Source organism: Prionailurus viverrinus, chromosome F2, assembly GCF_022837055.1.
Source record: "Prionailurus viverrinus isolate Anna chromosome F2, UM_Priviv_1.0, whole genome shotgun sequence".
Taxonomy (NCBI): Eukaryota; Metazoa; Chordata; class Mammalia; order Carnivora; family Felidae; genus Prionailurus; species Prionailurus viverrinus.
The window spans coordinates 12,737,404-12,761,668 of NC_062578.1; the positions used below are offsets into that span (position 1 = coordinate 12,737,404).

General features: G+C 43.7%; 2 protein-coding genes across 6 annotated transcripts in view; one reads left to right on the forward strand and one right to left on the reverse strand.

Moving 5' to 3' along the window:
* The window catches only part of CLVS1 (clavesin 1), a 181,636-nt gene extending 159,839 nt beyond the window's left edge, over positions 1–21,797 (forward strand). The window contains exons 6-7 of one of the 2 annotated variants that reach the window (XR_007148471.1): positions 20,139–20,317; positions 20,875–21,797. Coding sequence is in view for 1 of the 2 variants with exons in the window: in XM_047841785.1 (XP_047697741.1) it covers positions 20,139–20,226 (88 nt within the window). In the remaining variant the exon portion in view is untranslated. Of the gene's footprint in view, positions 1–20,138 lie in introns of both variants that reach the window. The other variant, XM_047841785.1, reaches the window with a different exon arrangement.
* ASPH (aspartate beta-hydroxylase) overlaps positions 13,290–24,265 on the reverse strand; it is a 232,648-nt gene continuing 221,672 nt past the window's right edge. For 2 of the 4 annotated variants that reach the window (XM_047841784.1, XM_047841781.1), the window contains one exon: positions 21,878–24,089. In XM_047841784.1, coding sequence (XP_047697740.1) covers positions 23,939–24,089 — 151 coding nt within the window. In that variant the 3' untranslated portion in view covers positions 21,878–23,938. Of the gene's footprint in view, positions 13,309–21,877; positions 24,090–24,265 lie in introns of those variants that run through there. The other 2 variants (XM_047841783.1, XM_047841782.1) reach the window with 2 other exon arrangements.

Genomic DNA, 24,265 nt, shown 5'->3' on the forward strand with positions numbered 1-24,265 from the left:
GGGAACAGATGTTCCATCTGGATGCCACATTCAATAAAATCACAGAATGCATCATTTCTTAATGAATGACCCACATTCGCTACTGCCCTCTAAGTTGTCTTGTGACTAGTTTCCAATCCAAAAAAATTGGACGTCTTAGTTTCAGGCTGTCACTCACTCCTACTCAGGCAGCTAATGTCTGAGATGTCACCACTTCTAGAAGCAAAGACCTCGTGGGCAAGCCATGAATGCCCAGCATTTTATGTTGGTTATCGGATACTGCTGTGTTTCATGGATACCAACAAGAATTCGTTAACATTTCTTAAGGAACATAGAAAAATGGCTGCAGAGCCTCATCACTATTGTGTGTCTGGCTGAGATGGATTTCCCGCTTTTCTAGGGCTTTCTTTCTGTGGCAGAACTGACGGGGGGGGCGTCTCCTTGCCAGCACATCCTATATAGCCATGTAACATCAGAGAGAAAGAAAATCTATGCAATGGATTTGGTCAATAAGAGAATGAATGGGGCTGGATAAAATGTTGTATGCAGGGGCATGTTTTCTCTTCTTTTTTAAAAGAATGACATGAAAAATTAGGAGATTAAGAGTTTGAAGCTCCTGGCAAAGCAATGAAGTAGGGTTGATTTCGAGAGAAACCAACACATGCGGCTGAACTGGCTGCGTAGTCTCAAATACAAACTGATTGCTCTCGAAGTGTGTTCTTGAAACGATTCTTATTTACTGAAGCGCCACGGTCAGATGCAACTAGTTGGAAAGGGAGATGTAGTCTGGGCAAGAAAAACAAAGAGCACTTTCTTGTGAACATATTGCTATTGGTAAACCAACATTTTGCCTGATTTCATTAAGCCGATGCTGTTTGGGCCCAACAGCTAGCCCACGATTTATCTGGCTTATAAGCTTTAATGATCATATGGATGAAAACAAATATTTGACATAAGACGTCATCAAAATCTCTTTGCAGTGTCGTTCTTAAAAATGATGTGCTGCTTGCATACAGAATTACGGTGCCTGTTTAGGAACCTAAGGGGAACTTTGTCGTACATATCATTTGGGCTTCAGGTGTGCAAACTGTAGCACTGGAGGTTTTATGTTGAGGCCGCAGAGGAGAATTTTTGAGCTTCCAGTATCTTGTTGGAAACTCCGTCAAGGCCCCACTTCAGATGTGTTCCTGTTGTTATGGGTGATCAGCCCCAGGGAGCCCGCTTCACGCTTGCTTCACGTTGCTCTGCTACTCTCGAGATGGGCCTCAGGGGGCTATGTACTGCATCCTGAGTGTGGCCTCCTTGCTTCAGCTTTGTAACTTTGTGAATTTTGTGGGTTTGCATTTCTTTGTCTATTTGTCTTTTCTTCTCAATCTTCCCTTATCAGAGTAGACATGGGTTCTGATCACATTCTTCCTCTGATTTTTTCTGGTTGTATGACCTTGAGTAAGTCATTTAACCTCACCCAGTCTTGGCTTCCTCAAGTATAAAGTGGCTGTAACCTCAGGGGATCACTGTCAGGGTCAAAAGGCAGCAGGATGAGAAGTCTGCAGAGCACTAAAGGAAAGCAGCACAGTAAATAGCGCTTTCCTTTCTTCCCCAGCCTGTTCATAAGGATTTCCAGGGGCGCCTGGGTGGCTCAGTCGGTTAAGCGTCTGACTTCGGCTTAGGTCATGATCTCCCGGTCCGTGGGTTTGAGCCCCTCATCGGGCTCTGTGCTGACAGCTCAGAGCCTGGAGTCTGCTTTGGATTCTGTGTCTCCCTCTCTCTCTGCCCCTCCTCGGCTTGCTCTCTCTCTCTCTCTCAAAAATAAATAAACATTAAAAAAATAAAAAATAAAAATTCATAAGGATTTCCATGTTGTTAGAGTTTGGATTTATTTTCCAATGGAAGTTTCTCACTAACAATGAAAATTCCCAACCCCCTAATAGAGAGGCAAGCAACAGTTAGTTGTATGGGCTAATGGAGGGGGGAGACCTTGATTGAAAGTCAGACTGACATCGGTTGTTTCCTTCTTCTTTGCCTTAATTTATGCATGAGGCCAGTATTGGGCCCTTCTGTACCCTTGGAGCCCTGCACCCAGAAGATGCCCAGGCCCAGTGAGTGCAGGGCACAGAAGGCAAAACCAAGGAGAGGGGGGAATTAGCAATACAGACACCCCTGCCTCTTCCTCCCTGTCTGCCAAGAGGACCTCACCTTCGTACAGCCCTGATTTCCCACTCTCCACCTCAGGCAATCTCCCTGCCTGCCCTCTCTGTCTTTGTACGCCTTTATTGGTCTTTGCTAACATTCCCCTCCTCTCCATCCCTCTAATCTTAATTGTTATCCAGCCAGTATTGAGTGTAATCTTTAAAAATGGTAATGATGCCACTCTTTTGCCCAAGAGCCTCCCAACACCTCCCCTTGGTCTTCCACATGTCATAAAGGCTGCCCTCGCTTGTCACAGGTCTGGCCGCCCTGACTTCTGTCACCCACTCAGTGTGCCAGGCTGTGTCCTGCTCCTGGGCCTCCCCTGCCCTGGGATACTCTTCCACTCACTTGTGGCTAACTCCTCATTCATCAGGTCTGACTTCTCCAATTACTCCTCTGAAGGGAGTTCTTCACCCTTCCCATCCTGCTATTCTCTATCACCCTGTGATCTTAACAGGGATCACAATTCCATAATCGCATATTTGTTTGTTTTACTTATGCATGACATCTCCCTTCTGTACATTGTTTACTCTCGGAGTGCAGGGATGGTGCTGTTCCATTCACAATATGTATCCTGTGTGCCTCATATCCCCTAGTATGTAATAGACGCTCAGTGAATATTTTGTGAGGAAGCAAGGAAGGGGAAAGAGAGAGAGGAAGAAAGAAAATCGAAGAAGGGAAATAGGAAAGAAGGAGGGTAAAAAACACAGGAAGGAAGGCAGGGAGGGAGGGAGGAAGGCAACGAGGGAAGGAGGAAGGAAGAAAGGAAGGGATTCCATGACAGTAAGTGCTGTTACGAATAGGGTACTTTGTAGAGTGGCGAGGAAATTGTTGCCAACCTTCCGGATAGAATAAGATGATGCCATGGTCTTTGCGATCAATGTTTGATTAGAATTTGAAATGGTTTCTGAGTTTATCAATAACTGCCTCCTTAGTCTTCTTATTTCTCCTAATTTCTAGATTTCCATTAATAATTAATACTTACAATACTTCTTGTCTTTTCGAAGACTTTTTTATTCATTCAACAAATATTTACCGAGTACCTACTAGGCATCAAGATACAGTATAGGATAAAAGTGGTTAAAAGACCAGAATCTGAAATCAGATTCTAGGGGTTCAAATTAGTAGCCGTGTGGCCTGAGGAGTGTCTCCCTATGGCCTTGTTTTCCTGTCTCTAAGAGGGGTAGTAATAGAAGTGCCTTATTATTGTGCTGTGACGATTACGTGAAGCAAGGATAAATGTTAGCTGCTGACGATAGCATGGTTATCTCCTGGTCTGAGTCCATAATCCGTAAGGGGGGGACAGACTTTAAACACATTACTATACAAAAGGCTGTTTCATTAACACCATGACAAGTGTTTTGAAAAACTAGAGTGTAGCATGAGGGTGCATAACGGGGTCCCAACCTGTGGTGGGACCATAGTGGGGGTCAGAAAGGGCTCCCCTGAGGAGGTAACACATAAGCTGAGAGATGAAGGATGAGAGAAAGACTTTCCTGGCAAAAGAAAGAGTGATGTGGTAGCAACCCCCACCCCTGTTTAGAAGGGGCAGGGCCAGTTGCAGGAACGACTGTTTTTTAACAATTGTAAATAAGATTCTTTTTTTTTTTTTAACATTAAAAATTCCCATCGGTACCTGGGTAGCTCAGTTGGTTACGCATCTGACTCTCGATATCGGCTCACGTCATGATCTCACAGTTGTGAGATTGAGCCCTGCACTGGGCTCTGCGCTGACAGTGTGAAGCCTGCTTGGGATTCTCTCTCCCTCTCTCTCTCTGCCCCTCCCCTCTCTGTCTCTCTGTCTCTCTGTCTCTCTGTCTGTCTCTCAAAATAAATAAACTTTTTTTTTTAATTCTAGAAATCAGGACATGTTCTATTAATGACTTCTCAGACTCAATGAAATACAGAATTTAAAAAATAAACCAAAACATCATGGTTGGAGAGCAGAAAGTAAGAAGAAGGATGGCCGGGGACGTGCGCAAGGCCTGCTGTGTAGGGCCGCATAGGTCTTAAAAAGGATATTGGACTTATGAGCAGTGGAGAGGTATAGAAAGATTTTAAGCAGAGAAGAGATATGAATATGTCGAGCTTATTAAAAATCTCACTCTGTTGTGAGAAGATTGAACTGAAGTGGGAGAAAGTAAGAGTGAGAAGGCCATCTGGGGCTCCTGAGACAGCGTAGGTAAGAGATAATGGACACTTGGACTACAGTGGTGGGACAGGGACAGAGGGAAGAAGACAGACTCAAAAACATTTGGAGGGTAGAATAAGACCTGACAATCAAGTGGTTATGGGAAATAAATAAAAGAGTTTTCAGGAATGACTGGAGGTCCCTGGCACGTGAACCTCGATGGAGAGCAATTCCATCTGCCAAGATGGGCAACTCTGGAGGAGGGGCTGGGGAGAGCACCTCCCTTCTCTGGGGGAGAAGGTTATGACTTCAGGTTTAGGTATGGTTGGTGTGAAGAGTTATGTGACACCCGGTTGCAGTGGGTCACGTAGGCAGTTGCACATATGGTTCTAAAGAGAAGAAAAGGATTCTGGAATGAACATAAATTAGGGACTCAAAGGCATAAAGAAAGGAATGCACGCCATGGGAATGGAGAACTCCAGAGTGAGCATCCAAAGTGGTAGGAGTTAAACCAGATGCATGGTGTCCCCGAAGCCAAGGGGACAGAGTGAAGTCTCAAGGACTGTGGAGGGTCAGCTCAATTGACTGCTGCCAGTGACCAAGCAAGATGAAGACTGAAAGGTGTCCGCTGGGCCTCATGACTTGAAGGCCATCGGTAGCCTTAGCAAGCGTGAAGGTGACATTGCAGCGGGCTCAGATGCAGATGGGAGGTGAGGCTCAGAGACAGAGAATGGAAACAATTATCGTGGTGGGTTTGTCTGTGAAGGTGGAGGAGATCTTTGTATCTGGAGACGTATGTGAGTGTTTTTACTGTAGCTTTTGTTTTATTTTGCTTTTCTTCATCGTTGTCTTCCTCTGCTCTTTATCCTTTTCTTCATCGTCTTCCTCTTTTATTGGAAAATGGGGAGAGGGGCATCTTTCAAGACTAATAGCACAGATCCAGTAAAGAGGGCGAATTTGAAGACATAGAAATGGGAATAAATAGTAACCTAATTAGTAACCTAACCAAGCAGGTGCGACGGGTTAGGACCCAGCACCTGAGTGGAGGAGGTTTCTGACTTGCTGAGGAAGCTCCCTCAGCGGCAACCAGACAACGGAATGTGGTTGTGGTGGCCTGGAGCTAGGGGGGCTCGGCTCACATGGGTCTGTTGGCTACCATTTTCCCCAGGAAGTAGGCAAGCCCTACCAATGAGATCAAAGTGGTGTGCAGGGGGTGGTTTGGATAAGGTGACACGGAGGTGTGTGGATTAAAATTTGTGGAAAGTTGGGGAGGGTTTGAAATTGCTTTGGGGGGAAACATAGTAGGTGTAAGACAGTATTGAGAGGAGAGGTAGGAGAGGTGCTAAGGAGTGACCTCCATGCTACCGGGTAGCGTGAGCTGCGTTTCTCATTAGCTACCAGGCTGACCCGGACGAGCCATATTGTTGGGCCCAACTAAGGCTGGGATTTGCTGGATTTTATCAGGTAGTTCAGGGTATGGCCAAGAGAAAGATTAAGGGCTTAGCCATGTAATCTCAGTCTGTAGGGAGGGAAGTGGAGCTGAGAGGGGCCTCGTGCACAAGGAGGTATGGCTGTCGGCCGGAGAGGGCTGTAAGGAGACAAAGACATCCAGTCACTGACCAAAATGCTCACTAGTCATCGCCCTGAGCCCTTGCCCTGTCATTGGACATAGAAGAAAGAGGATGAATGGTGGCACAACGCCTCGGAGAATGCCAGAAGGAACAGGAACGAGACTGCAGGTGGTGGTGTAGCTTTGCAAAGGGGTACTCAGCGGGGCAGGTAGCATGCTTGCGGTTTACGTTCTCAGGGCCTCGCTCAGAGGCAGGCCAAAGATAAATGTCCAGCGCGTACTCCCTGAATGAAGAACGAATGAAAGAACGGGGCTCAAAATTAATGGAAATATTTTCGTAAGAATTCACCTACCTCAGGCGGTTATTCTTCTGGTGAGGCTTTGATGTGTGACTAAAATCATAGTTCCGCCTATTGATCTGGATGCGTTATTGTAAAATCTGACTTTTGTGTTATTTTGAAAGTCAGTCAGGGGCCTTTCATTTGAACCAAAGTGAAGCAATAATCCAAGTGAACCCTTTATGTGGCTTGAACTATAGACAGACATAAAGCATCGTCCAAGTTGAAAAATGAATTGAGGGGCACCCGGGTGGCTCAGTCGGTTAAGCGTCCGACTTCGGCTCAGGTCATGATCTCACACTCTGTGAGTTTGAGCCCCGCATCGGGCTCTGTGCTGACAGCTCAGAGCCTGGAGCCGGCTTCAGATTCCGTGTCTGCCCCTCCCCTGCTCATGCTCTGTCTCAAAAATAAATAAAAACATCAAAACAAAATTAAAAAAAAAAAAAGAAAAGAAAAATGAATTGAATGAATTGCAGTGTTGCAAATGGAGGAACGGGGAAGGTGTCTGTGGGTTGGTTCTAGGAAGGGAACACTGCTTTCTTGCAGGTATACTTTAGGATACTCACTGTGTATTCTACCCTCGTGGAGGGTAGAATGAGACGGGATAGCTGGTTCCCACCAGAGATACACAAAGTTGCTGGAGGAGCATTCTTACTAAGCAGCTCGTCTCCTTTCCCTGGGGCTTCTTCATCACCTGCTTCCCAGCACTTCCCAACTTCCAGAGTTTCCCATTTGCTTCTGTTTCATTGTCTGTGTCAGCCCCCACCACCTCTGCAATCAAGGATCCTCTGACTGGGTCAGTCCTGTGGCCCAACACCTAGACTGATCCCCAGCTTCGAGAAGGCATAATTCTGACTTGACTACTGAGTCTTGGCATCCCCTCTCCAATGTATGAACAGCTCCAGAGGTGACAGACAGAGGTCGTGATAGTAACTTCCTTCTCTTTCATGTAAGTGCCTTGAAGCCAGAGATTTTTTTTCTTTCTCAGCATACAGCGCTCGCTCGAACCTTGTGAAAGAACATATCGTATGACATAGCCGCTGAAAACTGTGAAGTGGAAAAGCAGGATGGTCTCAGTTCCCCAACTTGGAATTTCTGAAATGTTTTCCTGTCCCCTCCCCCCCAAATCATTTTTCAGAGACGAAGACAGATATTCCTAAACTGAAAGCTATTCTCTATTAAGCACTATTATTCTCTCATACGTAAGACACTTCATGAACTCTTTTAAACCTTTAAGATATTGAGTGAACTAGAGAACAGAATCAGGAATGTGGTTGGAAATGAGCCGCACCTGACAAATGCTTACAGCTCGTCTTGACGTAGACAGAAGCAGGTTTCCGCAGTGTTGGCTTTGGAGCAATGCTTTCTTTCTTAAAAAATAAAATTAATGTTTATTTATTTTTGAGAGAGAGAGAGAGAGAGACAGAGACAGAGCTTGAGTGGGGGAGGGGCAGAGAGAGAGGGAGACACAGAATCCAAAGCAGGCTCTAGGCTCTGAGCTGTCAGCACAGAGCCCGATGCGGGTCTTGAACCCACGGACCTCGAGATCGTGACCTGAACCTCCAGATGCCCCTGGAGCAATGCTTTCAAATTTTAACTTGTGCACAAAGCAGCAGGATCTTGTTAAAATGCAGCTTCTGATTCCACAGGTCTGGGGTGAGCCTGAGACTCTGCATTTCTAACCAGCTCTCAGGTGGTGTCCATAGGGCTGGTCTGACGACCACGCTTTAAATGGCAAGGCCCTGAACTGTAGGATTTTTCCCACAAGCCAGAGCGGGTACGGATGTTTTTGGATTTGTCCCGAGCCTTCTTGAAAAACGAACGTTTCAGGTGTTTGGGATTTAAAAAATATATAGATTTTTAAAAATAGATGCCTTTTAAAAATAGATTTAAAAATAGATCAGAATAGATTATTCTGCCCACGTTATAAATAAAGTGACTCGAGTATGCAGAGATTAAATGACTTAGGCCAGATTACAGAGCTAGTAGGTGGAAAAGTGTTTTAAATCTAGTTCCTTTCTTTCCAAGTTAAATGCTCTGTCTCCTTGATCACGACTGTTCTCATGTTACTTGTGTGTTCATTCCTTCATTCATTCCACAAAGGTTATCAAGCACCTTTTGGGGGGCGGGATTTGCCTTTGCTCGAGCTGCTGCAGCTGTCGTGGATATCTGTCCCCATTTCTGCCAGCCCTGATTTCTACCCTGTCTTTAAGATACAGTGGAAAAGCAACTTACTCCCTCCCGCTTGCCATGCTCTGTGCTGTCCCCAAACCCCACTGTGAGTGGGGAAGATACAGACGTTCGGGAATTCAGGCTCATACAGTAATATCAAAGGAGATCCATGAATATACTGTCATTTAGATCTGTGAACATACTGTCATTTGACTCAAAAAATAGGCTTTTATGAAGAGGTAGTTTCTATCGAGAACGCTAGCCATCCTTTTCAAACTCAGAGCGAATGAGTCATCCTCATTGTCTTAGCTCTTGACAGCTTTTGGCATTTCTCTCCCTGCTTCAGGACATTATATCCTAGTTCTACCAAAGCAGCTCCTCTGAGGGTGGGCACCACCAATTTCAGAGGGAGGAGAATAATTAGGAACAAGTAGGAATGCTCTGACACTGGCAGCTCTTTGTGCCGGTCTAATTCTAATGAAAGGTGACTCCATCCAAAGCAGGTGACGCACGCACCTGCAGCCATTTGCAGCGATGCTGTTTTAAGTTATGATTGGGAGCAGAAGAAAACATCTCCAGAAATATCTGCATGTGAAGAACATATTTTTTTAATGCTCCCGTGACCATCTCAGAACCCCTGAATCATGCCATTCCTCAAAATTTGGTAAACCGACACACACAGAATCTGGAACGACTGTAAGAACAGCTGACTGGTTCGGGTATAGATTGGGTCCTAAGACATCTCTAGACCTCACTCTGACGCTTGGGGTTCCTATGCAGGACTTGGGCCCAACAACACTACCTATGACCTTGTAGGTGCCCCAGGGTGGCTCTGCTTATAGGAATTCTTTAGTAAATTGCTCGGTAAAGTTAAAATTCTTTTTTCACGTCGACCGTCTGCTCCATATCTATTTTCTAAATTTGCAGTCTTTGGCTTCCTTCAAAGCCCACTCGGGCTCTCTCTGTCAGCAGACAAGTCAGAAGATCATACTCAGGGAAGTGTCAGTGAAAAGATAAACCCTTCCAATTTACATCATCTCTCCTTGAAAGAGCTCTGAGCACTTTATTATATCTCTTATCTCTTGTAGCGCTGTGCAGAACACGGTAACACAGTCTCATTTTACAGCTGAGAAACTTGGAGTTACTCTAACAGGAACGCATAGCTTCCTAAAGAGCGATAAGCCCCTTTGTAAATAAACTAAGCGGATGTCCATTCGCAGCCGCCAGTTTCCAGTGCGGGGCTCCTTGGCTCCCTCCTCCTGTCCCTTCCTCCCTACACCCCTTCCTTGGCTCGTCTTTTGGTGGCTGAGCTGTGTTCTCAGTGAAATCTAATCGGCTCCCTTGCTTCACCCTACTGGACTTGCCCTATCGACCAACTGCACGTCTGTGTAGGCGTTCCCAGCTATTTGCACAAATGCTGTGCATTTAGAAAAATTATGAAGTATGATTAAATACTCCACTGGTCGTTATCGATGAAGATATAACCACATAACCTGTAATTCTTAGAACGCTTTCTTTCCCGAATGAAGTTCTATTTTTTTTTTTTCTGATTTCATTCGCTTGCCTAAAAATCACTTTTTTAAAAAAATAAATAACAGATGATTGGTGATATTTGGGTTCAGATTCTAGTTGCACAGCGAACTAGGAAAATCTTGAGCAAATTAATCGACTTCTCCGAGGCCCAGTTTCTTGATCCGCAAGATGGGATTCATAATACCCACCTCGGAAGGTTATTGTAAGGATTAAACAGAGGTAATGCAGGCTGAATAGTACTCAGTGCCAAACCTGGCCTGCACGAAGCGTTCGGTCAATGGTTGCGGTGGCGGCCGATGACGGTGACTGCGGTGACAATAATTATAACCAGCTGTGGAGATGGGAGACTCTCCTGTAGGTGATGATTCTAAAAATATCCAAATAAAGCGTGTGTTGAAAACTTCTTCAAAACCTCCTCAGACAGATTTCAGATGTGGCCAACAAGGTTTACTGAAAGCCAAGCGGGATTTTTGTGCAAACTCGAATAGCCTTGGTGGCTACAGACTGGGCAGTAGCATCCTCTGCAGCGTGAAACTACTCCCTGAGCACAGATCACGTGCAGCGATAAGACATTTTAAATAAACTAAAACACGCCAACAATGACACAGGAAAATAGTTATTATGTAGCACCTGGCAGATCTGAATGCAACATTTAGAAACTTGCGGAAGTACAGGGGCTTCCGAGTGGCTCAGTGGGTTGAGCATCTGACTTCGGCTGAGGTCATGAACTCATGGATCCTGAGTTCGAGTCCCACGTCAGGCTCTGTGCTGACAGGTCAGAGCCTGGAACCTGCTTTGGATCCTGTGTTTCCTTCTCTCTCTGCACCTCCCCCGCTTGCTTGCTTGCTCTCTCTCTCTCTCTCTCTCAAAAATAAAGATGAGGGGCGCCTGGGTGGCGCAGTCGGTTAGGCGTCCGACTTCAGCCAGGTCACGATCTCGCAGTCCGTGAGTTCGAGCCCCGCGTCAGGCTCTGGGCTAATGGCTCGGAGCCTGGAGCCTGTTTCCGATTCTGTGTCTCCCTCTCTCTCTGCCCCTCCCCCATTCATGCTCTGTCTCTCTCTGTCCCAAAAATAAATAAACGTTGAAAAAAAATTAAAAAAAAAATAAAGATGAAAAAATTTTTAAAAAGAAAAAACTTACAGAAGTATAAAATATTTTCAAAAGATAACTCTTTTTGACTCTCAAGATCTAAAGGTGTTGGTCACATACTAACTTCAGGAAAGGCATTCCATACCTGGCCAGATGTTGTCATTTGTAGTATTTTTTATGCTTTTCTAGAAGGAGGTAAAAACCAATGATGAGGCAGAGAGGGACTTAGACTACGTGAGTCAATTTAGCTTTACATCTGAATTGGAGAACTGTGAAAAGTGCTTTTCAAGATTTAATGGTTTTTCAGAACAAATGGTGATTGTAACTCAGTCTGGTGGAGTTCATGGAATCTTGGGGCTGAATATATCACCCCATCCAAAATGATTATTTTACAGGTGAATAATGTGAGGCCAGAGAAGCTGAGTGAGGTACTCCATAGCGCCCACCACGAGTCGGTGAGGCAGTGATGAGAAGAAGGACTTAATCCCTAGCCCAGCCTTCTTCTTCCAGCTCACTTCTCCCAAGCCCCTTACAAGGAACGGCAAAAACCATCTGTAGTCATAACGTCAGTATTAACCAAGTTAGTAGTAATTTTGCTCTATGTGCAGAAAGAACTTATTTCTTTTCCATCAGGTAGTTACAATTTCTAAAGTTTTTAAAATATCATTTATTCATTTATTCACTTAGGGACAAAATAAAGGTATATGTTAACCTTTCTCTAAATGATAGCAAATTAATGGAGTCTAAACTAATGAAGTTTCTTTCTAGTTAGGATTCAAGCAACAACAGTGGTACTCAGTAAACAGCTCTCAGGTCACATGGGACCTTGTGTGTGTCAAAGGGAAGATTAAATCAATCAATGCGTGGAATGAGCTTAGAACAATGAATGTTGGCAATGGCAGACAGTAATGTTGCTGAGGTCCTTTGAGATGGCTATAAATTTCTTTTTCTTTCTTCCTTTTTTTTCTTTTTACGGTTCATTTATTTATTTTGAGAGAGAGAGAACATGAGTCGGGGAGAGGCAGAGAGAGATAGAGGGAGAGAGAGAATCCCAAGCAGGCTCCGTGCTGTCAGCATGGGGCTCAATCCCACGAACCATGAGATCATGACCTAAGCTAAAACCAAGAGTTGGACGCTTAACAATCTGAGCCACCCAGGCACCCCTAAGATGGCTGTGATTTTTCAATGAGGATTAGAGTATTATTCTAGGCTCAGCCATAGGCATGATGGAGTATATGAAGCGCTAGACCAATGGTGCCCAACAGAAATATAATGGGAGCCACATACGTTAAACTGTTTGAGTTGTCTTGTAGCCACATTCCAAAAATAAATAAGTGTAATTAATTTTAGTGATGTTTTTATCTAACCCAATATATACAAAAATTATGATTCCAATATGTAATTTTGAAAAGTACTGAGATACTTTACATTCTTTTTCTAATACTGTCTTCAAAATCCAGCCGATCTCAATTCAGACTGGCCCAATCTCAGGTCCTCAAGAGTCACGTGCGATTAGGGCTCTGTATTGGACAGTGTTGCTCTACTCCTATTTACTTGTGAGCCTAATTTCACAAAAGCAACGGCCTCCAGCCTTTCTGAAGGTGTGTGTAGTTTTTCTTGGCTCTTTCTTCCTTGTTATAAGATCAGTAGTCAGTGCCCAAGCCCATCACAGCAAAATAGAAATACATTATACATTTAAATTGAGTTATAGTACATAAAAGGCAAAAACTAAGCTGAATGTTTAGCTCACTCTAAAAATAGTTCACTTCAAAAGTAATAGAATATTTTTCTTGGATCAGTTTCTTTCTATTTCCAGTTCAGTAAATTGTGGCAAATTGTATTGCCAGAGTAGAGGGAGGTTTATTTGTTATTTCTTCACTTTGATGGGGAAAAGGTTTGCTGCTTTATGCGAGAAATACTTAGGCTTATCTTTTAAAAAATGATTTATTGATTTATCCTTCGTGATTTGTTTGGTTCAGTAAACAGTAATTGTTCCCAGTGAAAACAACTATAAATATTTTGCGCTGAAAGCTACAGAAATGATTGCTAATCAGATGGAAATTTGTGTTCCTTCTAAAAATACAAGGTAAGGCAGTAAGGTTAGCATTCATGAGCAATAATCTATTTTGAATTTTTTACATGTTAGTCTTTCTCAATTTTGAAATGTTGGTTCTTCACAATGCATGAGTATACACAATTCTCTCTGGTAAACTTTACAATGAAGCAATTGGAACTTTGAGTTGCATCCATGCTTTGTGGCTACATTTCTGAAAGAATTCAGTGTTCCCAGACCTTAATTTTCTTATCTGCAAAAGAGGTAGAATAAGAAGAGCTAAAAACGAATGGGCATGTTTAGCTGAACACGTTATATGTCTCGTTCATCGAATCCTCTTTATTCCCACCTCGCATGATATCATCTTACATACGAAGAGGTGGAATTTGCCCAAGATCAGAAAGCCAGTGGTGAAGCCATTATTCAAGCCCAGGCTGGAGCTCCCTGGCAAAATGTCCTTGATACTTGAAACTACAGGGAGAAAAGGAGGCTTCATGAAATTACTTAGGAGAATTCTTTAATGATACATTTAAAAAAAATATTCTTTCTGTTTAGAAGTCCTTACATAGGCTCATTAGAATATGAGGCAGTTCCATGCTATTCCACAAAACCAAGCCCGTCCTTGACTTTAAGAAGTAAAACCAGGGTAATGGAATACTTCCTGATGGAACGATGAGGTTGGTCCCTGGGAAACAGATGGTTAGGAGCTGAGTTAAATGAGGGTTTGACTTAATTGCCTCTGAGCCTCCTTCTATCTTTGGCCTCCCGTGATGCCTGGTGAATGCCTACGTTTGAAGGGCAGAGTTCCGGTGTCCTCCTCACTTGGGGTCTGCATAGTCAAAGCCAGGCAATGGCAGTTCATTAGTAAGAACGCTGTGTAGTGATGGCTTTTGAGATAAAGTAGCTAAACAAAGTTTTGGAAATAAACTTCTGAGAGCAGAAGTCTCAGTCCGATTATTGGTCAATGCAAAATGGACTGGCTCATGGTGAACATTTCCCACCTTTGTCTTGTTCTTTCTGGAATTTAATTGCTTTCGTAATCAGTAAAATTCAACCATGACTAAAGATCTTTGGTGGTATGGAGTGGGGAAAGCTCCGAACGCTAGAGAAGTGAAAGGGAAGGTAGTGGGTAAAAAGAGAGAGGGAAGGGGAGGGAGAGAGGGAGAGAATGAATATAATGGCGGGAAAACAAAATGTTGCTATCAAGGCTGGAATGAAGGCTTTGTTAGGGTAGCTGGCTACACCACTGAGATAACCATGGTGGAAATAGCTCAAATCCCTCCCCTGTCTGCCCTTGGGGTCAAGCTGGCTTCAGTGTCGGAAAGCGGACCCCAGAGAAAAGCCTGAAATGTTTATTTCTGTGAAAGTGTCAAGCTTCTTGTGAGGAGGCAAAGCCACTGAATGGAGAGATTACCACCGAGAGTGATCTGGACAAGGAAGTCGCAAGGCGAGAGGCTCCTTAGTGGTTAATGCGCTAAATACACAATTTCTGAGCACTCTGTTTACCCGTGGTGGAGACACTTTTATCAGTGAGCACTTGATCGGTCTTCTTAGAGAGTACTTTGACTCTGCTGAGTGTCCAGAGGGAAACATTTAAGGGGGGTGTTTCTCTTGGGTTCTTTATTTATACCAGGTTTGTAAAAAAAAAAAAGCAACGTTTGCTTTCTGTTTCCCCAGTGAATTTCAACTACCTCACAATGCAGTGTGTTCCTTATATTGAATGTCCATTGTGCGACCAGGCACATGGGATGATGTCATGCTGAGAGTAAAAAGGCCATGGTCATTGTCTCAATCAGGGGAAAGGCAGATAAAAAAGAAAACATTAAGTTCCCTTCCTCATGCTCGGCTCCTCAAAATTGATCAATTTTACCAAGACACACAGTGTATTGACTGAAGTAAAAAAGCCTGCATTGTGTCCCTGCTGTCAGTACAGGTATTGAAAGAAATCACACTGATCTAAACTTGACCCCAAGTGGAAGGAGGAAGAGTCACCCGAATGAGCACTGTGAATGATGTCATTGTGTGAACAATAGCCTTTTCCTTCCTTCTTGTCCTTCTAGGGCTAATGCCTCACCTCCTCCGAACACCCTGTCTTCTGGGTGCCTATCACAGTAATCTCATATCTGTGTGTGAGTCTAGCTTGGGGTAACTGAAGCAGTATTTCCACAAGAAAACTAAGGTTCCTGAACATTTGCTCAGGAGACATCCTCAAACATTTCTCACTATGAGTGTAAATAAGTGATTTTTGTTTGAAAATTCAATATTTGACATGTTGTGGATCTGTTCTTTTCTTTTTTGTAAGTTTACTTCTTTATTTTGAGAGAGAGAGAGAGCGCAAGCAAGGGAGGGGCAGAAAGAGGGGTACAGAGGATCCGAAGCGGGCTTCTCCCGGACAGCAGAGAGCCTGATGCAGGACTCAAACCCACGAACGGATAGATCATGACCTGAGCTGAAGTCAGACGCTTAACTGACTGAGCCACCCGGGCGCCCTGAATTTTTTTCCACAGTGGCTCCCAAAATAGGGAGGGGAAGTTTGGAAACCAATCTAATTCTCTTTAAAATCACAGACAATAATTTGGATGGATAACAAATTTCGAGATCCAAAAAGACAGAGATAGAGATATGAGCCAAATTTCAGAAGAAGAAATTGGATACTGAACCATGCACCTTCAAGATGGAAGAGGAATGGTTTACCAGCAGCCGATGCAAATATAGCTAAATTTTCCCTCAGCTGTGTTGAGTGAGTGCCAGAAAGGCTAATACAATTTTAGGTGCATTGTCTATGCTTCAACAGAAGCATAGAAAAAGAAAAAAAAAAAACCGAGAAGCAATAATTTCACTCTATTTTGGGGTGACACCCTGTGGGCAACCAGTTGATGAAGAGATTCAGGAGAATGTCCCAGCAGTAATTTTAGAAACCTTGGCACAAGAGGAATCTGGTTAGCCTTGGTGGTGGCAGGAAGAGAGGGCTGAAGGTGTAACCTGACCAACGGGAGGTGGCTCCTTGGTGAGTCCCAGAGAGAAACTACACCAGGTGAACCGTCACGCAAAAGAAATTCTATTTGCGGCAAATAAGGAGATCACAGGGAAAAACTTTCAAAGTCATGACTTCCCGAGCAAGGGTGGTTAGGTTCCTTTGATTTGGGGTGAGGATAAATATTTAAAAAGAGGCTCCTTGTCACCATATGTGCAGGTGGGCATAGGGTTGCACACGTGCCTATACATATTTTGTGTGTTATGTAAATGAGGCTTGTGTTCCCCCTGGGGCAGAGATTTTAGTGTTATAATGGGGTGAAGGTAATCGTTGGTAGTTCCAGAGGCCACTCCATGGTCCCGTGTAGGCGCGAGTCAGGGGGTTTATCTCAAGCTGGTCTGGATGGCCTTGTCCGGCACTCGCTATCACCTGAGGGCCGGGGTCGGGTCTCATTTGCCAACCAGGTAAGCTGGAAAGGAGAGCTTAAGAAAGGATGGGGGAAAAGTGAGTGCAAGCAGGTGGGCAGTGATGGTGAGATCTTGGGTTCTAGCTGGCGACAAGGGCACTAGATAAACACTTAGAGGGTGGTCATGTGTGGGCATCTGGGTGGCTCAGTTGGTTGAGCCTCTGACTCGTGGTGTCAGCTCAGGTCACCATCTCATGGTTTGTGCGTTTGAGCCCCACCTGGAGCTCCGCGCTGGAGGTGCGGAGCCTGCTTGGGATTCTCTCTCTGCCTCTCTGCCCCTCTGCTGCTTGAGCCCATGTGCGCTCTCTCTCTCTGTCTCTCTCTCTCTCTCTCTCGCTCAAAATAAATAAATGAGCTTAAAAAAGGGGGGTGGTTATGTGGACCAGGCGGATTACATGTACAGGGGTGGCTCTAGCAGACAGAACAAGAAACGGTATCTAGAAGTTGCAAAGACAGGTTTGAGTTCAGTGTAAAGACGTTTCTGGGAGAGTTGCCCCTCTAGAGCGGCATGGAGGACTGGGGTTCTCAATTTGGACTGATTCAAGAAGAGGCTGCACGGCCCCTTACTGAATACTCCCTGTTGGGTTCATCTCGAGGGGTCACTGCGGTGCCTTGTCACTCTGTGGTTGGGACCTCCCTTGCCACGTTGTAAACGAGAAGCAACCAGCTCGAAAGTAGGAAAGCGCAGTGCAAGGCCCCCGAAGTGGGACAGCCAGCAGGATCTTCCGCGCTCACCAGGGCCTGAGGACAAGGCAGTTAGGCAGCTGCCTGAGGGGCCACACTTCAGGAGGTGTTTTCTTCCTGCTTATGGCAATGCTTCGGCTCTCAGCTTTGCTATAAACCTATAAATCTATTGCCCCCACCACACGCACACACACACACACACACACACACACACACACCGGACCCCTCATGAAAGCAGAGGGAGATGCATAGCAAATGTGTCAAATAGCTGAGCCACACTGCAAGTGGGGGCTTCCTCCGTCCTGTCCCGGGACCACATGAAGCCATCTCACTTTCAAAGCTTAGGTTTGGCACCCAAAGTGGGACTGTGCCTGGAGTCACAGTAGAGTTAGAGTAAAAATCTATTGTTTTGAGACAATTGTACTAATTTGCTTCTTGATTTCTTTAAACTTTCTACGGTACGTGCATATCCTGAATGGACATAAGAATCTGGGGCCGCTGGGGGGAGGGGGTGGGGGGAGTTATCTTTACAGTGAGGTAAAACTGAGGAACACTAAATAGTTCAGATAAACAGCTCTGCGGCCCTAGGTAGGTCCGGAAGTGGCATGATGGTGACAACCCTGTCCTCTATTTGTGTTGCCTTTTCTATGTTACTTGTCCCCCACCCCCACCCAGTTCCGCCCCTCCCCCTCCCCCGTCTATAAAATGGAGATAATAGCATCACTCCTCAGGGGTGTGCAAATGAAGTAAGCTAATACATCTAAAGAACTTCCAACAATACCAGGTGCACACAAAACAAGTTGTTAGTGTAATTATATATTGTTCTGGGGGTCATTTCGACCACCCCCGGGTTTAATACGTTTCCAGGATGCACAGGTCCCAGAAAAGCTGTTATACTCAGTTGTGGTTTGTTACAGCAAAAGAAACATTAAAATCAGCAAGGGAGAAAGGTGCATTGGGTGAGGTCCAGGTGCACAGGACCAGTCGCTGGCTTCCGGTTGTCCTGCCAGAGTTTCATTCTCCCAGCAACATGTGACAACATGCACCAAGTGTGACCAATCAGGGAAACTCACCCACACCGTGGTGTCCAGGATTTCTCTTTATTTTTTTAAATTTATTTATTTTGAGAGAGAGAAGGAGAGAATCCCCAGCAGGCTCTGCACCGTCAGCACGGAGCCCAACGTGGGCTCAATCCACGAACCTGTGAGATCATGACCCCAGCCGAGACCAAGAGTCGGACGCCTAAGCAACTGAGCCGCCCAGGCGCCCCTGGTGTCCAGGATTTCTACTGGCTGACGGGGGTCAGTCACACAGACCTGCAGTCTTCAATTCCTCCTTCCCTACCTGCCCCCACAAGAGGTCACACTGATACAGGGTGACTCCAAACCCAGACATACAGAAAAGGCATTCACAAGAAGTCACATTTTTAGCATCAACTATATGGCAGGGTGCACAGTCTCAAGCATGCGGACACATTTTATCAGGCAGGATACCCCAAGGGTTCAGAAGAGCCAGTCCAGGGATAGTCCTGAAGGTTTGGGCAACTCAGGCCTTCTGAGTTCACATTTTATTGCATGTTGTATGTAAATTTTGCTTGTCTGGACAATCAAGTTCAACCATTTTAATGTTTTAAATATTTTTGTAATGTTTTTCTTTATTTTTGAGAGAGAGAGGGGGAGAGAGAGAGAGAGAGAGAGAGTGAGGGAATGGCAGAGAGAGGAGACACAGAATCTGAGGTGGGCTCCAGGCTCTGAGCTGTCAGCACACAGCCCAACACGGGGCTCGAACTTGTGAACTGTGAGATCATGACCTGAACCAAAGTCAGACACTTAGCTGACTGAGCCACCCAGGCACCCCTTAAATTTTTTTTTTTTTTTAGCATGTGAACATTTATTGAATGTATATTGCACACCTATCTCTTATAACCTCTCTATATACTGGAAAATAACTTCAGTTCACATTGTAAACCCAAAATAGAAACTGTTATCATCTGATATGAGAGGGCTTATCAGAAACTACAGATTGCTATTACTGCACTATGGTGACAGAATGCTCTGAAAATTTTGATTGAAATTACACGTCGAATGCTTTACAAATATGATTAGCTTTAGTCCTTATCAATAGCAGTGGGAAGTAGGTAATAGTTCTGTGTTACAGGTGACAGAATAAAGGTCCAGAGAGTTTTAAGAACCCCTCCAAGGCTCCTCAGCCAGTAAAGGGCAGAGTCTACATTTACCAATCCGATTCCAAACCTTGTGGTCATAACATCATGCATGATAGTTTCCTATGATCTTGAGAAACATGGGCATTTATTAGTATGACCAGTTGGTGCTCAATGTCAAATAAAAAATATTTTAGTTGATAATGGGCAGAAAAAATATGATTTTATGTTTTAAGTATTTGGGAGAATTAACTAAAAAATTCAAAGAAAGGAGGTGATTCAACTAGCCGTAATCACCCTCCATGGATGTTATTACTAATAGTAACCATTTATTACATCTCTTTCTCAATGAATCTAGTGTTGTAATTTTTCTTTTCTACTGGTAGAGGAGAATAAGAGAATAATTTTTGTATTCCACCCTTGAGTACTAAATACTAAATACTAAAAAGTATTTGAGAACATTAAAAAAATCCAGTATTCATTTGACTTGATACATCTCAAGATCCATAGAATGTTTAGACACTGGGGCAGCCTTGTGGCTAGAACACACATGTTGCTTTGACCACCAGAAAAGATCTTGGCAAAGAGGCTTTCAAGATGCCTCTCCCCATAAATATGTGGTGTAGAATGCAAAAAAGCCAGCAAGAGAGAGATACAAAAAAAGAGGGGGATTATATTGTTATTCTGAGTGTTTGGATTAATAAGGGGAACTTAAAATCTGAATGCCTTCCAAGGTTCCAAAATTGTTGCCACCATGAATGGTCTGTAATTGCTTCTTTCTCCTTCCCCTATTATTAGATCTCAGTCTGTGGTAGAAGCTGGGACCCTGAAACATGAAGAGAAGGGAGAGAACGAGAACACTCAGCCACTCCTGGCTCTGGACTGAACCCCGGCTCACCCCACGCTCCCGCAGATCGCCAGCCTTCAGTGGTATCAGCCACCCGGGAAGCACAGGCGCAACTGACCCACACAGACATGTGCGTTTGCTTGACATGAGGCCCTCCACTCTGCCACCTAGTAATGACTGTCACCAGCCATCGGTCTGAGCAGCCAAAGTGAACAGGCTTGAGAGATGGTTTTTTTGTTGTTGTTTTTTTTCAGTGAGGGGATTGGAGGTGAAGCAAGGCGGTATTCCCCTTTATTTATGGTATTCCCCTTCCCCTTTATTTACGGTATTCAATGAATTGAAAAAGGAAAAACTAAATTGATGCACACACTCCGTTAGGACAAGGATTTTTCTGAGGCACCGCAGATACCCTTTCCAGTTTTTGTGATTTAAGATTAAGCGCACTTCCAAGTAGATACACCAGAATTAAGCTGTACAGACACAATTGTCAAGCTCAATGTAAGTGCAAAGCCCCAAGACAGTAATCTCTCCAGTGATTTCCATTCTTATTGAATTATTTTCTTTGACCTCATCACCAGCATCGAATTGTTCAGCCTAAGGGCATGTTCTTGTAGGTCCGGCTATTTGCAGAGTTTGCTTATTTGGATATCCTGCAAGAATGATTTTGACGTCACATCTTTCTTTCAGGCCACCAGCTGATTACCATGATCTGACTTTAAAGGAAGACGCACACAACTTGAAATATGATTGTTTCATCTTAATAATGTGACTTGTCACAGGCAACATGTATCTGCGGGGGAGGGGGTGGGGTCTCATTGAAAACACGTGTCAGTGATGAATGAATCCATTCAAATTGCCTCACTCGGGTCACTACAGCAAAGAAAAGTGCTACTGAAGCATTTAGCGCCCCCCATCCTCCTGCAACCAGTTCAAGGTGTGGAGAAGGGACCTGGCTGTTGCTGAGAGGGTACATATCAATCATGGAGGAAGACCCTTAAAGATGGCTAAATATGCAAATACTGAAAATAGATTAGGATTGCGGGATAAAATGCCAAAGATCATTTTATTTCTTTGTCTATTCTCCTTAGAAATGGAGTCCCCAACTATCCAGTCAAAGGAAATGAAATAAAAGTGAATAGGATACGATATCCTTACTTGGGCCATGTTTCCCCAGATGAGTTGTATGTTTTTACATATATTTTATGCTCCCAGCCATCTGCATGACATGGGCATTTATTAGTATGACCAGTTGGTGCTCAATGTCAAATAAAAAATATTTGAGTTGATAATGGGCAGAAAAATATGATTTTATGTTTTAAGTGTTTGGGAGAATTAACTAAAAAATTCAAAGACAGGAGGTGATTCACCTGGCCATAATCACCCTCCATGGATATTACTAATCGTAAGCATTTATTACATCTCTTTCTCAATGAATCTAGTATTTTAGGTTTTTTTTCTACTGGTAGAGGGGAATAAGAAGTAATTTTTGTATTCCACCCTTGAAATAAAATTTAAATAGAATTAAAAATATTTCTCAACCAACTGTATCACAGTACAAGTAAAACCAATTCATTTTATGTAGACATTTCAAATAACAAAATAGTAACACTGAAAATCATTCTACCAATGCAGTGACCAAAATGCTTTCCTTATATTCCATGACAGAGGGAAGAAAGATAAAGAAAGCGAATTAGAAAATCCATTTTATTACTTGTGTTTATAAAATAGTTGAGGGATCCAAGTGTTTAAAACGGTATCGGAGTCGATTATTGCCAACACTGTACAACAGTAAGGATAACTCTGGCTTTTCAATTGGCAACATTTAGAACCTACTGTAGTGACCTGATTTGAAATACCATATTATAATTATTAAGTCAAGAGCTAGTTTTTACTCTAGTCCGTGATTTCATTAAATGAACGTAAGATGATGGTTTAACACTGACAACTCATACTTTAAATTTCTTTATGTGTATGCGGTATACATGTAAGAACCAAATTCAGTAAGTGACATGAATATTCTTACAGGAGCATTGGATTGTGTTGTCCTTTGTCAGTCATTTCTTCCGTTCAATAAATACTGAAGGACACAACACCTTTTTATTTTCAAGAGTTTGCTTTTTCTTCTGGACTTTGGTAATTCGATACTTTCCTCGTGTGCTTCTTCATCTATTTTAGTGGGATTGTTTTGGCAAAACAGACGGGAACAAAATATCTTGCAAACCCTTCTCACTGGAAGCTCACGTCAAGCCAAAGGGTCCATTTCAACGTTAAAGAACTCTTTTTGAAAGACATAAAGCATCCCTCTTTGTCCTTAAATGGAAAGGAAGCACAAGTGTTTTTTTCTACCCGTGAATGAGATTTGGTAACTGCTGTGTCATTTCTTCAGCATTTTTGTTCGTATTGGCTTAAAATTCAGGTACATGAATATCATTACATTCACATAGCTATCATTGATAGTTTGGACTGGAAACATGCAGTATTTAATGCATTAATACTCTTCTAAGTTTGATCATCTTTGGAATAAGGAGGCAAAACCATTTTTCAACTGTTATTTCTATGCCGTGCGTAACATTAAAGCTAAACTATGGACAACGATTGCTACTTCAAAGCTATATTTAAATGGCAGAAGTTTCTCAAGCCAGGGAAACACAAGAGTCTTCCAAACTCTGTCAAAGAGGAAGGCGATCTGGACATCCTAAACGCAGGACTAAGATCCTGGCATTCTTGAGGTCTTTCACTCTGCCATCCTTCATATTTTTACAAAACTGTGGTGGGGACCCACCTAAGGACCTCCTCACTCACGTGGATCTACAACAGGCAAGGAGACTCTGGGTTCCAGCCCTTTCTCAGATGGCAAAGAGGCCAAGGAGCCCGATGTCCTAGCAGCCACCTCGCTATTTGATCCTGAGAGAACGTTTTTACTCCGAGAAATGTTACTTTTTCAAGTCCTAATTCTTTTGGCATTAAAAAAATTTTCATGTGGCACTTTCATACCTCGATATAAAATAATTCCATGTCTTCTTTCAGTGTGAAAAGTTCCTCTCAGAAAGACAGAGTCTCTACCATTTGCATGGTGAGGAGAGAAATTAAGACACCGTCTTTCAATGACGATTTGGAATAGCAAATGGACTCAGTTGGTAGGAAGCAGTACAGTCCGCAGACATCAGCACAATTACATCTTTCTCCTTTGTAGTAGGAAAATATAATTGCTTCTTTTATGAGTGTCTTTCACTAGAAATAATTAAAAGAGGGACGTATGGGTTCATGGGGAAAGTTACCATTGAACAGCATTTACACAGCTCGTTACCAAAATCAACAAAAAAGTAGTGGTACGTGATGACAAAATTGCCTGGCTACCCTAGAAAAATATAATTGCATAGAAAGATTACAAGCTAAAGCGATCCATTCACAGTTTCTACATATCTTCTCATTGTACACTGATTTCGGCCTCTTCTAAGTGGAGAAAGCATCTTTGGCTGACAAGGTAGAAGCTATCCCGTATTCACCTGAAAATGTGGCATCAGATGGGTGCCGTCATGGGAGGAAGTACAGCAGAGTACTTTCTACATGAAATGCAGCAAGGCAAATATTCCTTTTAGTGTCTTCTAATCCTAGGAGGAACCTCAGAATTTTTGGGGCTGCAAGTCAAAGGAATCAAGGGCCTCAGATTTGGAACCTGTGTCCCTACACCCAAGGAGATGGAAGCGGAAAGGCAGCCTCTCTCCAGTGTGTCCCAGGCCTGTACAACACACTAAATCGCAGGAAGGCTCTGTCTCTGCTGGGGGGTCAGCTCTGGGTGCCACACGTCCACGATGAATATCAGCCGGAAAGACGCAGCGTCCTGCCATACCTCGTGCTCAAAAGAGTCATCAAAGATGAGCACCTTGCCTTCTTCCCACGTCCTGGAACAGAAAAACATGGGTTCAGATGTCTGAGAATCAACCCATGGCTATGTGCAGATGGGCACTTTCATGATAACCTTTGGGAGATGACCAGATAACTGGAACACGAAGCCAGCATTTATTCTCTCCTTGGCGATTAAGAAAGAATTTAAGGATTCTTACCATGAATACAATTT